At 36.7% G+C, this 16,832-nt stretch overlaps 1 protein-coding gene across 1 annotated transcript in view; it reads left to right on the forward strand.

Annotated features, from left to right (window-relative positions):
* The window catches only part of LOC106939122 (glutamate receptor ionotropic, NMDA 2C-like), a 54,749-nt gene extending 37,986 nt beyond the window's left edge, over positions 1-16,763 (forward strand). The window contains exons 7-13 of the mRNA XM_015021429.1: positions 1,889-2,003; positions 4,301-4,512; positions 10,062-10,224; positions 11,476-11,629; positions 12,017-12,142; positions 13,788-14,017; positions 16,446-16,763. Coding sequence (XP_014876915.1) covers positions 1,889-2,003; positions 4,301-4,512; positions 10,062-10,224; positions 11,476-11,629; positions 12,017-12,142; positions 13,788-14,017; positions 16,446-16,610 — 1,165 coding nt within the window. The 3' untranslated portion in view covers positions 16,611-16,763. The remainder of the gene's footprint in view (positions 1-1,888; positions 2,004-4,300; positions 4,513-10,061; positions 10,225-11,475; positions 11,630-12,016; positions 12,143-13,787; positions 14,018-16,445) is intronic.
* Positions 16,764-16,832: the final 69 nt, after the last annotated feature.

Here is a 16,832-nt window from a genome sequence, read left to right on the forward strand (position 1 = left end):
TCTTACTGGCCTTTGTCTTGTGATACCTCTATACACATTTAAAGAGATTACAATTATGTTTTACCGATAAACAGTCACTAGCAGCCTTTTCTTGAAAAGTGAAAGTTTGAGTACATTTTCTGATTCGTTATACGTGATAAACAGTGAGTAAAACAGAAGCAGAAAATATAGCACAAAATAGTCAGATACAGATAAATGTACTTTTTCTCTCCATGGCTGTCTGACAGACCAAGTTTAGATTAAACGACTGTCAGTCACAAATTTGACTGTGATTCACCGCTTGACTTGGACTTGGACTCAATAGGATTTTGTAGAAATGTTTTAAATCTGTCAGAACAACAGGGGTTTTTACCCATCTGCGACTCTTTAAGTACATTTTGTCAAAGCAAACAGTACTTCCTTTTATACTTTAAAATAAATTTTAAACATAGATAGTACAGAGATTCAAAATTGAAGCATTGGTGCTGCATTTCACTCACGTCTTTGCAGTTTTGAGCTCTAGAAACAAGATAATATACGATTTCAGCAATAGTATTAGAAATCTAAGAATCCACGGTTGTGTGTTTTGTAATGGTAATTTCACAGACAAGCTTTTTAATGCTTTTTTAAAGGCACTTCAATCAGTAGATTGAATCTGCAGTTTTCTGGGTTTTTTTTAATTGAGGCAAAAAGTATCATGTATCCGTGTATTGGGGTACGTTTATTCGTACCAGTCTGGGGGGAATTTTGTACTTGCGTTAACAACTGGAGACTTTAAAAGTGTCTATTACAGGTAAATGTATTTTACCAGTAAATTTTTTGACAGACCCATAAGAGCACTTTCACACATTGAGTCACAGTCACTCAGCCATGCTTACGTTCCTCACTCATTTATACACAGATCAAGGGGCAACAGATCTGATGGGTTGAGTGCCATCAACATGTTGTGGAAAGTTGGAATCCACTCCAAATCTCCTGATTTCCAGACAACTGCTTGTATTACAGCCACTCTAAACACGGCCTTATTAGTAGACTGGTTCTGGCCAATCAGAACCAAAATGAATGAAAATTTGGTGTCATGGAAAATAATATGCGAATAACTTAAATTACATGTGAGATTGGGCAGGTTTTTCCATACCCATCTCTTAAGTTATATTAAAAAATGCTTAACTACTAAGAAAAATAACTGTTTTACTTAAAAAAATACAATTTTAAGTGAATATGTGAAACTGGTTGGTTTATGAGAACAAAATGAAGGGAAGAAAAGAGGAAATAGCAAACCGCAGGGGCAAATTAATAGGTAAATAGTCAACGTCATGCACACACTGTGTGTAATAGTAGCCATAATAACAACATGCAGTCACTTCATCACATGAATACACATGCTGAGAGCAACTGGATCACACATCCTGGGACAGTTTTCATTCAAACAAAACATTGTGGTGTTCTGAACATCAGATCTCATTAGAGATCTCCTTCCGCTCCGCTAAGCAGTGATTGTTGCCTCCATGTTTGCAGATGAGGACAGTTTATGAAATCCTCAGAGCATGGCGTGGAGTAAATGTTGTTGAAAAGACATTGTTTGTACCTCTTTTACATTTGTTGTAAATTTTAAATCAGCCTGCGGATTAATTGTTCAAAACTCAGTCTGTCCTGGAATTAGACCTTAAAAAGTATCAAGACCATTTAGTAGCATCATCCTGACATTCAACCAATCAACTAAGATGAGCTGCTTCCCGTCCAAGACATTAAATTAAACCCTCTGAGGAAAGCTTTAGGCTTGATTAGAATCAGGTTGTTGTGAGTGTGTGTTGGTTTAAATGAATATGGAACATCCAGTGCGTGGAATGCTAAAGCTACGCCCTTTGATTGCTTACTTTTTGTGCTTTTATCTCTGTTGGACATGTAGGCACATGCTGAATGTAACGTGGGAACAAAAAGACCTGTCATTCAACAATCAAGGCTTTCTATCCAACCCTTCTATGGTCATCATTGCTTTGGACCGGGAGAGACTGTGGGACAAGGTAAACAGTCTACAAGAAAGTTTAATGAAAACTTGTCTGTTCTGTGGCACCAAAATTCAGATTTAAGAACCTTGTTCTCCATGGTGTTGGTGCATAATAAAAATCTGCATCAGATATATATAACTGTTGTGCAAGAAATTGATATTTGCATTCCCCAACATTACAGAATTTTATTTTTTACTTTAATGTTCAAATTAGATGCAAGTGAAAAAAAAAAAAAAAAAACTCCTTTTAGGGAGCAATTTCAAATTAGATTCATTTTATTGTTATTACAGAATATAAAAGGCTAAATATAGATGTGCCATCACCCTGAGCCATATGGCCCTGAGAGCATCTCTTTGTCCATGTTTCTGCTTGCTGATGCCTGTGCCTGTCTGTAATCCAGCTACTACTGAAAACATTTTCTAAATTATTTTACCTACAGGTTTAAAAATGTTAAAAACCAGCCTCAGCTTTAGCAAATAAAATACAGACTTTGCAATACAAACACACACCCTTGCTTAAAGTATAGCACGCTTCCCTCATCACGATGCTTTGAGCTCTAAAACCTTTTAATGTCAGTCATTTGGAACATCAATTAAAGCAAAGATAGAGTCTCCAAATTTATTTTCTAATTCATCTAGAGAATTTGGAGAGATAGATTGAAAAAAATGTCTTTCCCTTTAATTTAATTTTCAGTCATTGAATTATAACAGTAGAACTCATACAATGGGTTGAGTGTCACTCAGTAGAGTGTAAAACCCCTGTTAACATGCTGGACAGGCAACAAACCCTGGAGACCCTTCAATAGGTTAAAAAGTCCATTTAAGAGATTATAGATTCACAGAATAGTGAAAAAATAACCACAACCAAGTATGAGTGCTTAAACTACAGAACACTGACGTGTTTTTAATTGAATTCCTGACATTTTAAACTAAATTTCTAATTCATTGCGGTGCACTTGTGTCTTTAAGAGGACACAAAATTCAATATTCAAATGCCTTTTTGATTTGCGGAGGAGACATCTCTTTCTTGTTATTCACAACCTTACCATGCACTCTACAGTGTTTTTACTCCCTTTCACACACTGCAGCACACACACACACACACGGTTGGAGCCTGAGGGTGTATTGGAAAAACTGCGACTAACCAGAAAGGTCTGAATGTAATCTCACTGCTGCGGTTGAACTCATTTATTTCTGTCCTGGGAAGACTAACCCACTTTGTCAATGTCACTTCCTGGCAGAACTGTATGTTTTAATGTGTGTACAAACCTGGATGTGTAATTGTGCTGTAAATGTGCAAAACTCTCAAATGATCTCGGGTCACGTTGTGTCTTCATGTTCCCATGAGAGTCAAAGTTGGCAGGCAACAAAACAGGCCTCATGTTAAGTTGGAAATTGGTCTCATCTCATCACTTTCTGATACTCTATCCTACCTCTCTCCGTCACATTGTGCACCTTGTCTGTTATAATAACATGTCACAGTGCTCTTTTGAAGCTTTTTTACCTCAACTGTGACTACACGGCTGTTTAAGTTGTTGCAGATTATTTTTAATATCTGTTTGGTGCTTTTAAGGGACAATTTGTATTGGCAAAATCATATTTGTTTCTTCAGTAGAAATGATCTTCATTTTGTTTTTATTGTTTGATCTTATTTGCTCTACACTTACATTCTAGGTATTGAGCATCCCTTTAACTTTCAACATGTTTTCTTTCATTATAATCACAATCTTAAATGCCCTGCCACATCTCGGTGGATTTGCATATTTACTATTTGCTTCGTTATTTAATGAAGGTGTGAAAAGTACTCCTTGAAATATTTTTTTCACAACTTAAATTTTCTTCAAACTTCTCCAGAATTGTATCTGTCTGGTATGTTTCCGTCCAATGGCGCCGTTTGATCTCAGACATTGTCACTGGAACTGTCCACATAAATGAAGTATAACTTTTAATTAATCAGAAAGATTATTAACTGAAGTATTAGTAAAAAAAAAAATAAAAAAAATAAAAATCAACACATAACGAAGACAACTCATAATGAGCTATATTATAAATGTGGTGCTGTAGCTGTAGGTGTTTGTCACTTCCTTTGTGCAGAATCTGTTAATAAACTCGACTCTACTCTCCTTTTATGTTCCAGTCCCCAGGTCAGCACATGCAAATGCTGTTAAATAATTTAATAAATTCACCCATGCCTGTGGGGAATGGCATGTGAAATAGAAAAAGGTTGACATGAAGGTCGTTTCAGATGCGAACTGGAATGTTCGCGTTACCAATGAGCTCTGTCTCCCTCCCCTCCCGCGTTTACCATTTCAGGTGGGCACGTTTGCTCGCGGCATCCTTCAGGTTCGCTATCCCATCTGGCCGCGGTACGGCAGCTTCCTGGAGCACATATCTGATGACCGCCACCTGACGGTGGCCACCCTCGAGGAGCATCCCTTTGTCATGGTCGAGAACGTGGACCCGGGAACCGGCACATGTGTCCGCAACACTGTGCCCTGCAGGCGTCAGTCCAATCACACAGACAGGTACACGCAAGGATACAAACTTCCTGCATGTTCATACAAATGACCTTCATAATCATATACACAAACATATAGATTTTGACCCGGATACAGTTAGTCGTCGATCTCTGAGAAATACAAAAATGTAATGTGTGAAATCTATGAACAGAAACATTTTGAGTATGCCTCCCTGTCCTTAGCTTTTCCTATAAAAAACAATGTAAGTTCAAATATAATTCTAGGCCCACAGAGCTAGACTTTCCAATAAGAGCCAGACATCTGCCCCCTCCCTTTTTTGTCTTCTCTAGTTAAGTTCATTGCAAACCTCCACAGTTCATTTAACGCAGAGTAATTGTGTCTGCTTGAAACTGTTTAAAAACACACCTTTGGTGTCAAACACAGATTGGTGCATGGCAGAAAACAGACATTAAACAGCTATTACCTCCAGCTGCTTCCACACCATCAGCGGGATGCAGCTTCTTCATTATGTTCAAACCAGTACAAACATCGGAGAGGATGTTCTAGCACACGCCTTCATTTTTTATCTTCACAGTTTCCGACTCGACAACAGAATCAGCGTCCTGCACAAGCGTTCATACCTATTGAACTTTTGCATATTTTGTCAGATTGTATGTGTATTTTGTTTGGTAGAAATGTGGTATGCTAAAGTGGAACACATGCGTTGAAGATATATATATATATATATATATATATATATATATATATATATATATATATATATATATATATATATATATATATATATATATTTCTCCGTTTCATGTATATAACCTTTTCATGGATACTCATTATAGAAAGAGATACGTACCGGCTGTTCTTGGGTGCAACCAAACAGTGACTGCCAGTAAAGAAGATTTATCTGTCCAACACTGGGACATCTGTCAAAGCATGGGACAACGTAGCCTCTTTCTGGTTCTCTTTCACTATTTCGCTCTGTCCCATTTGGACTGATACCAACAAACAGGAAGCAGGAGAGCGGACTGCTGCTATATAAATCTCATAATCTTTCTGTGGCACTCTGAGAAGCTTCACCGTACAGCAGATGTTTAGCATGATTAAAACTTTTTGTCTTGCTCATTAAGGCCCCTTCCTTGGACAGATGATAGCTTCCTTTGCCAGGGGGCTGAGCCCACCTCTCTGTGCTGATTAAGAGCATAAATTCATCCCTAAATTCCAGCTTCTGTCTATCTGATGTATTATAGTGTGGCGAATTATGCACTGACCAGATGCCAATTTAATGTGGGTTATGAAGTAGTTGCCCACAATTCGATTAGGTGTTTGACAGAAAGTTGCTTGGCTTTCACTACCAGGTTTGGTATTTTTGTCCAGTTTTGGCTAATTTAAGAATTTTCTTCTTGTCAGAGTTTTATCCAGCTGTCCCCCAACTTCTGACCAAAGTAAAATTGAGGCACACCAAGTGGGCATATCATTATGACCACCTCTTTAACATTGTGTTGGTCACTGGTTGATGTCCATTCCTTCATTTTGATTGATGTGCTGAGACCCACTTGTTGAATTTTCACAATTTAGACCTTGCCAAACTTACTCAGATCCTGACACTTTTTCCTTTAGCCTGTTTCAAGCACATAATCGGTGAGTAAATAAGTGTCCACTTGCAGCCGATGTAAAAATCCTATGCAGAATTGTGACTTATGAGGATTTTTTTTTTTTTTTTACGTTTAGGAATGACTTATTTTGAGGATGACAAAATCTAATGATAAGAAAAAATATGAAGTACTCGCTTCCTGTAGCGACTGTCAGTTCATTCATCATCTTTAATGCCTTATTCTCCATTTCAAGACATTTTATCCAAAGATGTTCAGTTAGTTGGTGCATGCAGCAGATTCATCAGATAAGAAAGCCTATTTGAGATCCAGGCCAGATGCTTTCGCTGGAAGGCTGATTTTACAGTAGTTGAAATGGCATATCGCTGATCTGTCACTGGTAGTTGTGTCCTATAAAATATAAGTACAAAATTATTAGGGAAAGATTTGATGCATTTGTGTAAATATTTATGACTAAGCATCAGTGTTTGACCTTGTGAAAAGTAGAGTCTCTTATAGACAGCTGAGGTTATGAAGTCTTTTCCACCAGCTACAGTAGGTTCCTGCAATGGATATTTTTACCATTTTTTAAAGACTTTATGTACAGTGAAAAGAAAAACATTAATTCAAACCTTATGGTTTTCAGGCAATCTATTTCTTTGTATCTCTCTTTCACTATTCACCATTTCAATCAAGTTGAGGTGTGGACTTCTATTGGTCCATTCCAACAACTTTATTTCATCCTTATTTTAAGCCATATTCTCATGGATTTACTATTGTGCTTTAGATTATTATCCTACTTTATGACTATGACTTTTTCTGTGATTGCAACATTTTTACTTGCAGTTTTCTTCTTTGTTGCATCATTCATGTGTTCTCAGCTCGTTTTACTGATTGCTCTGCTATTGCAGCTGGTGACCACTGTAGTTTTTATGACCTAAGGCTGATTTTAAAACCTATTGCATCTTCATTACTGTAAACCTCACCTGCATTTTTTGGTCTTCATGATCTTGTGTGTTCTCTAATGTTCTCTAACACACCTTAACAGAACAGTTAGACACAGGGATGGACTTTCTTCACTTATTTGGTGACTTCTGAAGGGATTTATTTCAGGTTAGCTGATAGTAAAAGATGCCGCATTGGTGAGAGGGGTGTTGCTTACCTCCAGCAGTCATTTGAATGGAAACGACTCCAGCAGCCATCTGGCAAGACGTGGGGTAAACATTCTAAATTAATATTAAAAAAACTTTTTTTTTTTTTTTGCTATTATTCCAGTTAATATTTGTCAACAGCTATAACTAGAACAGTTATATAAAAAATGCTTGTATCATTGATTCTTTCAGACAAGTTGGGAAAACAGATCATATTTGAATCATATCCTACTTATTTATATATCACAACTTCTAGTGCTGCATAACTTATATACTATAACGTATTTTTAAAAAGTACTGGTAATCCTCCCCACTTCTGTGTGGTACTCCATTTTTGTTTGTATATTTCAGACTTTAAATAGAACATTAGAAAATTAAGTCTCTGCTTTCTGAAATATACATAATAGATACTAGATTTCTTTTTTTTTACTGCATGCAAATATAACACCTAAGATTCTTAAAAAAAAGACAAAAGCTGTGTACAGCTGTTCCTGCTATGATTAATTTAGATGTGATTTTCTCTGAACCTACAAATCTTATTTGCTTGAGAGAAACAAACTTTTGTTTTCTCAACATAAGCTGATAATGGTGTGAAAATAGGTGGCTCTCGTGTTTACATCCAGTTTCATCATTCAGTATCACAGCTATGATCCTGCTTGTCGAAAATGGATGATCCTTCATGTGACATTTTCATCGCGAGTCAGCCAGCATCCATGACAAACATGTGCTCCTGTCATACGTATAAAAATATAGTTTTAGTTGTCATGTAGATCACAATTAAACCCTTTTGATTTAAAAGAACAGTTTTATTGTTATGAGGTAAAAAAATATATATACCTCATATCCTGCAAGCAAAAAGTTTGCAGCATTTTCTGTCCTTGTTTCGTTGATTACAGAACATAAACTTCTCTGTTTTATTATCATTTGATTTTGAGCTCTGAATAAGTAGTAGTCAGAAAGAAAATTTAATCAGATACGATCTAATTTAGCCTATTTATGAAGTGCATTTCTGTTTAATAATACATGCTTTCCAATTGATCCTACTTATCAAATGGTGCATTAATTTCAGGTCTTTACTCAAACTGATTTAAGAAGTTTTCTTTCTAAAGAAACTGGGACCAGAAAATGGCCCTGGCATTTGTGGCTAAAGTGGCTCAATGTGATTATTTATATGATATGCAAAAGGAACGTGACATATCAGGATATTTGTGTGCACAATGTGATTTCCACTCAAAATGTAGGAAAAACGTCTAGTTAAAAGTGCAACAAAACAGCACTTTCTATCAATATTCAAAGATTATTGACTTAAAACAAGTTCCTGTATTTTGCAGAAAAGTTGCTTGTAAATCAGTTTTGCCTTATTTCAAGTGCACCAAGATATTTGCACCAGGAACTAGACAAAAATACTTGGTAAGATTTTGTGTTTTTTGCAGCTAGTCCACACATTAAATTCACAATGAAAAGCAATTTGACTTTATTTATTTTTTTTATTTTTTTTTAATGAAAGCAGTTATCGGTTAAATTAGAAGCTTTAGTAAAATTAGGTTCTTGATTATGTGAGGAAAATAACTGCTGTGATCATCTGTAGCTCAGGGACTGGAATAACTTAACCCTGTTTTACTTTTCGGTTTCTGTACGAACCGAGAAGTCACAAACTCATCTCTTGCTTCATCTTCTCCTCTTGTCCTCTTTTCCTCTTGCCCTCCTTTCCCACCAAACGGAGCCGCTGCCCTGTGTGACTTGTCAGCCGTTTACCCTTTCCCTTCCTCTTTCTTGGTCCAGCTGCCTCATGCTCTCCTCCGCACTGTGGCCACTTTCTGTGCATTTTTTTGTTGTCTTCATCCGGTGACCACACACTGCAACATGAACACATAACTGTCACAAATTCCCAGATGAAAGTGAGCTGCATGTGAACATGTGTTTGTGTGTTCGCGGCCCAGTTTCAGACTGTTTGTGAGGAGAATGGCAGTCAGAGTGTGGTTAATGATGACAGGTGGCCGGCTCCTACAGCAGTTAATTAACACTCTAATTTTCTGAGTTAGTCTCATGAAGGCAGCAAAACCTCGTGAAGCTATGTTATCCACAATAAACATTCTGGAAAACAATCAGCAATAATCTTAATTGCTCACTTGACTTTTTTCTTTGTTTATGCGTGGCTCATTTATTCCCCCCCAACCCTGCCGACAGGTTGTCTTTATCATTTTTCAACGCTTATGTTCACTTGCTGACATGCTGAACGGATCCTTCAGTTAATAAGGTCACAAACACGCACAGTCCTTAATAGATTTTTGGCAGGAATTGTAGCTGCTGTTTCATCTGTTGACCTAATTTCCCATCTAACTTAGAAATAAACATTTTTTCTTTGCGTTCGATTACATTTTGCCTATATTTACGAGGACTTTCTCGTCTTATTTTTCACCTCAGTAAGTAGCAAGGTTACACAGAGGAAGCTGGAAAAACAACAGACCGTAATAGATGTTGATTGGAGGCCATCGGAGTCACGCAACCCTTCACCAAGGCCTCTGTGGGACTGTGTGAAAGTGGATTTGTGTAGCTTTTGTGGCATCCCTTCCAAGTCTTTGAAATACACCTTTTAACCGCCATTGATTTTAGCTAATGAACCTTAGCGCTCCTGTCCTTCACTTTGCCGCAGCTGACAATGGTTGCTGTCAGCATGAGAGTCTGGAAGTATTTAGCACTCACTCTGCGAAACGAGTACAACCGCTTTGATGCCTTAAGCCAAATATAGCAACGGAGAGAGTCTTTCATTATCAGATTAGAAAATGTAAAAATAAAATATGTTGTAATACGTCTGACAGCATTTTCTCTTTATTTTATCTCATTTTTCTACAAGCAGTGCCCAATCCGAGTCCTACACCAAACTGTGCTGCAAAGGTTTCTGCATAGATATCCTCAAGAAGCTATCCAAAACAATTAAGTTCTCCTTCGATCTCTACCTGGTCACCAACGGAAAGCACGGCAAACTGGTGCATGGGATTTGGAACGGGATGATTGGGGAGGTAAGGCTGAATGCTGACGCAGTTTTACACTAACGGGTTAGTAAACAGTGTCCCTCCAACAAAGACTTAAAATTGACTTAAAATTGATCAATACACGTTGATCCTTCATGTGTATTGCTCAAAAATGCTCATCAGTTATCCAGTATCTGCAACCTGCAGCTTTAGAACCGCATATGGATTTTCATATCTTCAGCTGTGACTTCAAATAAATGTAACTAAAAATGCTAAAAAAAAAGAAAAATTAGCAGAAGAAAGGTAATTTAAATAATACAAGCTTTTGCACTATTCCCCAAAGTGTCTTCATTCAGTTATATATTTTAACATTTTCACAAAGAATGACACTAAATATCAAAGGAGTATAATTTTCATTAAGTATTTCTTCAAACAGTTAGTGACCAAGTTTCTCCATTTCTGATGTCATTTTTGTAAAAAAGTAAAATAAAAATAAATAATTGAAAGTCCCATTAAGGAAACATAATAAACCTATATAAAAAAAATCTTTAATCTAGAAATCTAAGCAAATTTCCAATAACGATAATAATTACAGGGACATTTACAAAATTTCTAACCTTAATTTAACTTTAAAAACACATCGTCATCACTTTTGCTTAAATTATATGAAGCTTTCATTGTTAGTCTGAGTTCATCCCAATTGCTGTTTCACATACTTTAAGTAAAAGGTTCTGACTATAATGCTACATGACTCACCGAGACCGACTGAATCTCTCTTCAGTTTAGAGGCTGTGTACCTGCCAAACTACATCAAACTGAGCACCAGCCAAATGTAAAACATTCTGAACAGATGTTCTGCAGCGGAGCCTTCACGCTTGTGTTTCTGTGCCCGAGGGTATTCAGCAAGTGTTACAGTATAATTCTGTTTGTGTGCAACATTTATAAAGCCACCTTGGATTTGAGCGATCTCGAGACAGAGCATTCAGCTCCTCCTTCATGCTCAAATAATGAGACAGAGATGTTTCCTTTCAGACAGCTGCTTTTCAGGTGCTAACGCACAATTGCACTCTAATCCTTAGTCACATGAAGAATATAAAACTCGGCCGGCTGCATGAGTGAAATTTGGGAACCTTCCTGGAACGAGATAGCAAAATGACACTTTGTCTCCCTAAGTAAAGACTGGTCATAAAATTTAAAATAGTGCTTGTTTTAGGTACAAGAAATGCAGCTGGTCAGTTTCTCTCGTGTTCTTCCTCCAGTGGTTTTATTATGTTTTCTTTGGCTGCTTTTCCTCATCAGGTTTTCTACAGGCGTGCTGACATGGCCATCGGCTCGCTTACTATCAACGAGGAGCGCTCTGAAATCATTGACTTCTCTGTGCCGTTTGTGGAGACGGGAATAAGTGTCATGGTAGCGCGTAGCAACGGCACAGTATCGCCGTCTGCCTTTCTTGGTGAGAAATAGGTCTTCAACGTTTGTATTGCATGCTCCCCTGTTAACACCATCTTTCTAAGTCTTTTTTTTTTTTTCCAAGAATGGCCTAGTTACACTTGTTCTGTCTCTACAAGCCTCTCAGGAAACTTCCCATTAAGATTTAATCCCACCTGTAGCTGCAATCTTGAACTAAATCTCCTTGCATACCAGCCAATCACCTCAACAGCCTTTCTAAATGTGTCCAACATAAAGTATCCCAGATCCTTTAAATAATATTCATTGTTTTGCACTCAACTGATTTCAAAAAGCAACATGAGTAGCTTGGATTTTAGCAATCTCTTATTTAATTCTTGTTTGAAAATCAAAGTGTGTGGTTTTATTTTATTTTTTTTTTCTTTTCTCTTAGAGCCCTACAGTCCAGCAGTTTGGGTCATGATGTTTGTGATGTGCCTGACCGTTGTGGCTGTGACTGTGTTTGTGTTTGAATATTTCAGCCCAGTGGGCTACAACCGGAGTCTGGTAAGCGCCAAAGGTGAGTTGTATTTACTTATTATTTTTGTTTCACATGTACAGTGCCTTCGAAGAGAATAAAATGCCACTTTTTTGTATTTTTGTTTTTTTAGAATCACAATAATTTTATTTTTTTCCCCCACAAATAAAGGCCTTGACAAAAGTCTGCGACTCTTGTATGATCAGTCGAATATTCAATACTTTGTAGAAACACTTTTTTGTGTAGGTCTTGTGTTTTTTCCTATAAAAAACATAGGAAGTTGTATTTCCATTTGTGCAAATGAGAAGTCAAGTATACTTTTTCCTCTCAGTTTGTATTTATAGACCACTCTGTGTTGGTCCATCATATAAAAATTAGGGCTTCAATATTAAAAATGTAAGCAAGTTTCAGAGGGTGTAAGTAGTTTTACAAGATGGATGAATAATAGAAAAGCAAGTTTTCATAATAAAATTCCAATACTGTCTTCTATTATCCCCCACTCATGGGTTTACATTTTGCCATTTCTATACATTTTTCTAGAAATACCCACCAAATACCTCAAAGCTTCTCAGTTTCCATCACACCACGTATGACACAGTAAGCCTGCCTAAATCCAGTGCAGTCTGCATGTCCTGCAATGGGTAGAGTTCCCAAACAAGATTTTTGTGAGAGACCCAATAAATCCCAGAATGGAGCACTGGCAGATCGTGCCCGTATCCAGGTCCGAAAGGTCATTTCCTTGTTTCAATTAGCAATCTTGGCTGCACTAATTGAAGTGTGATTGATGAAGGTGGCAACCTCTGTTGCTGTGCTTGAACAACAGTGGCAACACTGAAAATGGGCTGAGGCAGTGAAATTCCTCTCTTTTGTGGGGTTTTAAACAAGGGCATGAAAAGGTTCAGGATTATTTACACAGCGCAGCGGACAACAACGACGAGGGAGAGTAACTAAAATACAATGTTATCACTTCTACAATGAATCACTGTGAAAATGGACAATTCCACTTAAGGATTCAGGGAATATACACAATGCGATTTTTTTAATTTTTTTTTTATTATTTTTTTTTTTAGATATGATTTGCTCAAGTTCTTTTCTTTAATGTATATTTTGAGAGACATGCAGTGTTTTGTGTCACAAAAACTTATTTTTAATTGTTGAAAAAGAATTAAAAATATTGTTGAGAATGTATAAATGGGTGCCTCCTGATGATAATCTCATTTTATCTTACTTATGGGGTTAATTTTCTTTCATCTTAGCCAAAAGCAAACATTGATCATCTTCAAATGGCACAAACTGCTGCAGCTTTAAACCTCAACCATAACACTTGTGGCTTGTATTTAATTGTTTCTCCATTAATTAGCTGCTGCTTATCTTGACATATTTAGTAATTTTTTTTTGCACTGTCAAGGACCTTATTGTTATTTGAATTTACACAAACAAATCCACTTTCAGGTCAATTTAGAAATTAATAAGTCTCAGAATGAAAAACCCTTTTACAGACTCCTTCTTTTTTTCTGAAATATTTGAATTTATGTCAAGCATTTTTGAGTCTGTTTTCACAATGTTTATTATATTTTTATTTTAAGAAGTATTCATGGTTTTCATATGAGGAGCCCAAGAGAAACATCTGTATGGACATTCCAGATTTATTATTCAAACACTGACTCTCCACAATTTCCTTCCTCAGCTCCAGGTGGGCCGACGTTCACGATAGGGAAATCAGTGTGGCTGCTGTGGGGAATCGTCTTCAACAACTCCGTCCCCATTGAAAACCCCAAAGGAACCACCAGTAAAATCATGGTCCTAGTCTGGGCCTTCTTCGCTGTCATCTTCCTGGCTTCTTACACCGCCAACCTGGCTGCTTTTATGATCCAGGAGCAATATATTGACACCGTGTCTGGCCTTTCTGACAAGAAGGTAAGGAACAGAACACGCAACAGTTCAATAGTAGCAATTAGAACAATGGCAGTAATGCAAGTGGGGCGTGTTTGTAAGGCTTTTGAGACATAGTGAAAACATCTTGGCCTTTATCTACAGCTCATGCTGATGCGTTGCGTCCTCTCCATTGCGTTTAAAATCCATCGCCTAATAGGCCGTGACCACAACTGAGCCAGTTGACTCACAGAAATCCTCCGAGATGGAATCCAGCAAAAGGATTTTGTCGTGAAAGCCTCTGTCCTTTGCCTTTCAGTGGGAAGCCCAGTGGTGTGAATGACTAATCAATTACTGCCGTCTGTCAATATGGATGCTGTCTGAGTCTTAACTTGTTCTGTCAGTATTTTGGGTCTGTCCATCAATATTCCCCACTATGTGGTCTCCGTCTGCAGTGTATCTCACACTGTTGGAACAAGATTGTAAAATGTCAAATGATTTTTGAAAAATAGTAAGCCAAATAGAAGAGCAAGTCTCAGACACATTCTTCATGGCTTGAATGTTTTCACACAAACATTCAACCTGGGAAAAGGTTCTAAAAGCTCTAACAAATAAAATCCTAGGTGAATAGGTGCTATTTAAAGCCGAGATACAACACAGCAAAGAGTGAGGTTTAGATTATATCTCTCTGCTTTAAAGTACTATATAATCTCTTTCTTATATACATACATTTTTTATCATCAATAAATGTGTGTTGATAAAAAAAAATATGTATATAGGAAAGAGAACTATCCTTTATATAGTACTTTAAAGCAGAGAGATGCAATCTAAACACACATTTATCATCAATAAATGTGTGTCATCTCCTTTAGATTTAGACTCATTTAAATAACACAGGCACAATATGACAACACAAACAAAATTAATTACTAGCCAATACAAGCTGATATAGTTCCAGTACACAGAATACACATAATGTGCTGTATGTAGTGTTTAGCTATTACAGATTTTTTTTGTCTACATTTGATAATGTAGAATCACAACATTTTCAGATGTCCAAGTCTGCTAAAACTACTACAATTTATACATAACACGTTAAGACAATAGCGTAGTAATCATACTAAATGACACACAAATAAAACAAACAAAATCCTCCAGAAAAAGAAATATATTAAAAACAAAACAATTAGAGAAACCAGACACCCCAAAGGTAATTTTTCACTTGGATATTTTACAATTACCAACCATCATATGATAAAAATATTTATGAAAGATTACTTTTGCTGTAATATCTTAACACAGGGTAGCCATGAGATGGTGTAATCTAAATTCCCCAAAACAATTTGTTTATTTTTTATAAAAAATTACCCGACAATATTTTTACTAGCTGTACAGGCAGTTTTTTCTTCTTGTCAGCATAAACTGTGAGCCTCCGATTGGTCTTCTGTGTAGCATTTTAGTTGACTCTATTGGCGTTCCATCTGAAGAGTGATTATATATATTTAACACACATACCGACTCACAAACTCCCTGGTTGATTGGATCTATTCATTTTACTCAGCTCAAAAGGTCAGTGCAGTTACTAAGATGAATAGCTTCTTTCTGTTTACTGTCTCATTAAGTTCCAACGAACATATTCCTGCTTCACTATGCTGAATGTCATGAAATATGAACTTCAGCTGGATCACAGTTATTCTAACAAATACACAGTGGCTGCTGTCAGGTTTAATCAAATTGAGACAAGTGAGAGCTTAACAGTCCATTTGTAATGATGTGGTGCTTATCCAACTGGTTTTTGATGCAAAATTTATTTTGTTCAAAAAAGGAAAAAAAAAAACGTTTTTTGTTTCCCTCCATCTCATATTTTTGGTCAAGTCTTCTCTTTTTACTGTGAATGTTTTTTCTTTCTTTGTATTTCATCCTCTTTCCTCACCTACAATCTTATCTACGTTGTTAATTTTCATTTCTTTCACTGTCTACTTTTGTCTTTTTTCTTTTATTCCCCAAACTCTTTTTTCCTGATACATCTTAAACATTTCTTTATTAAACCATTTTAGCTTACAATATGTTTTGCTGTCTTCCTCATCTTCATCTGTCTTCATTTGCTCTGCTCTGGATACTTTCCAAAAATGTGTAAAACTAAAGACAGAAAAAAATTCAGGATGCACCGATATGAAAATTGGCTAAATGAAGATACCATTATGTTAAAAAATGACTAATATTGGTCAATGCTGACGCCAACATATCACGCATCCCTAATGACAACAATATATCAATTTTCCACTTCACTGTTATGTACTACGTTGCAATGGTCGAACAACTTAAAAACCATCGACATACCTTGCAGTTTCTGGTTGTAATCTGATTACATGTGGAACAGTTAGAGACGTATGAATCCTGTTTTTTTTTTTCTATTCTTTTCCTTTTCAATAATCTTCTTCCACCTCTCCCCTCATCTGCTGTGTCTCTGCAGTTTCAAAAACCACAGGAGCATTATCCTCCTTTTCGCTTCGGGACGGTTCCAAATGGGAGCACAGAGAGGAACATTCGCAGCAACTATCCTGATATGCACACACACATGATGAAATATAACCAGAAAGGGGTGGAAGAAGCTCTGGAGAGCCTCAAAACCGGGTAAAGATTTGCTCACACTATAAACATAATTACTGACTGGAAGCTATATTTAACTGATTCTTGTGACAGAAAAGGCATCAGATGACAAGGCGGCAATGATCATAATTTTGGTGACACGGCAGATGTGCTTTGTATTTTACAACCTATTTTTGTTTTAAGCCAGTGTGATGGTTGTATTTTTAGATGCAGTCATATCTATTGTTATTTAATTTGTTGACTATAAAAA

The sequence above is a fragment of the Poecilia latipinna genome, unplaced genomic scaffold (genome assembly GCF_001443285.1).
Source record: "Poecilia latipinna isolate Pla-1442-1.1 unplaced genomic scaffold, P_latipinna-1.0 Scaffold84, whole genome shotgun sequence".
Lineage (NCBI taxonomy): Eukaryota > Metazoa > Chordata > Actinopteri > Cyprinodontiformes > Poeciliidae > Poecilia > Poecilia latipinna.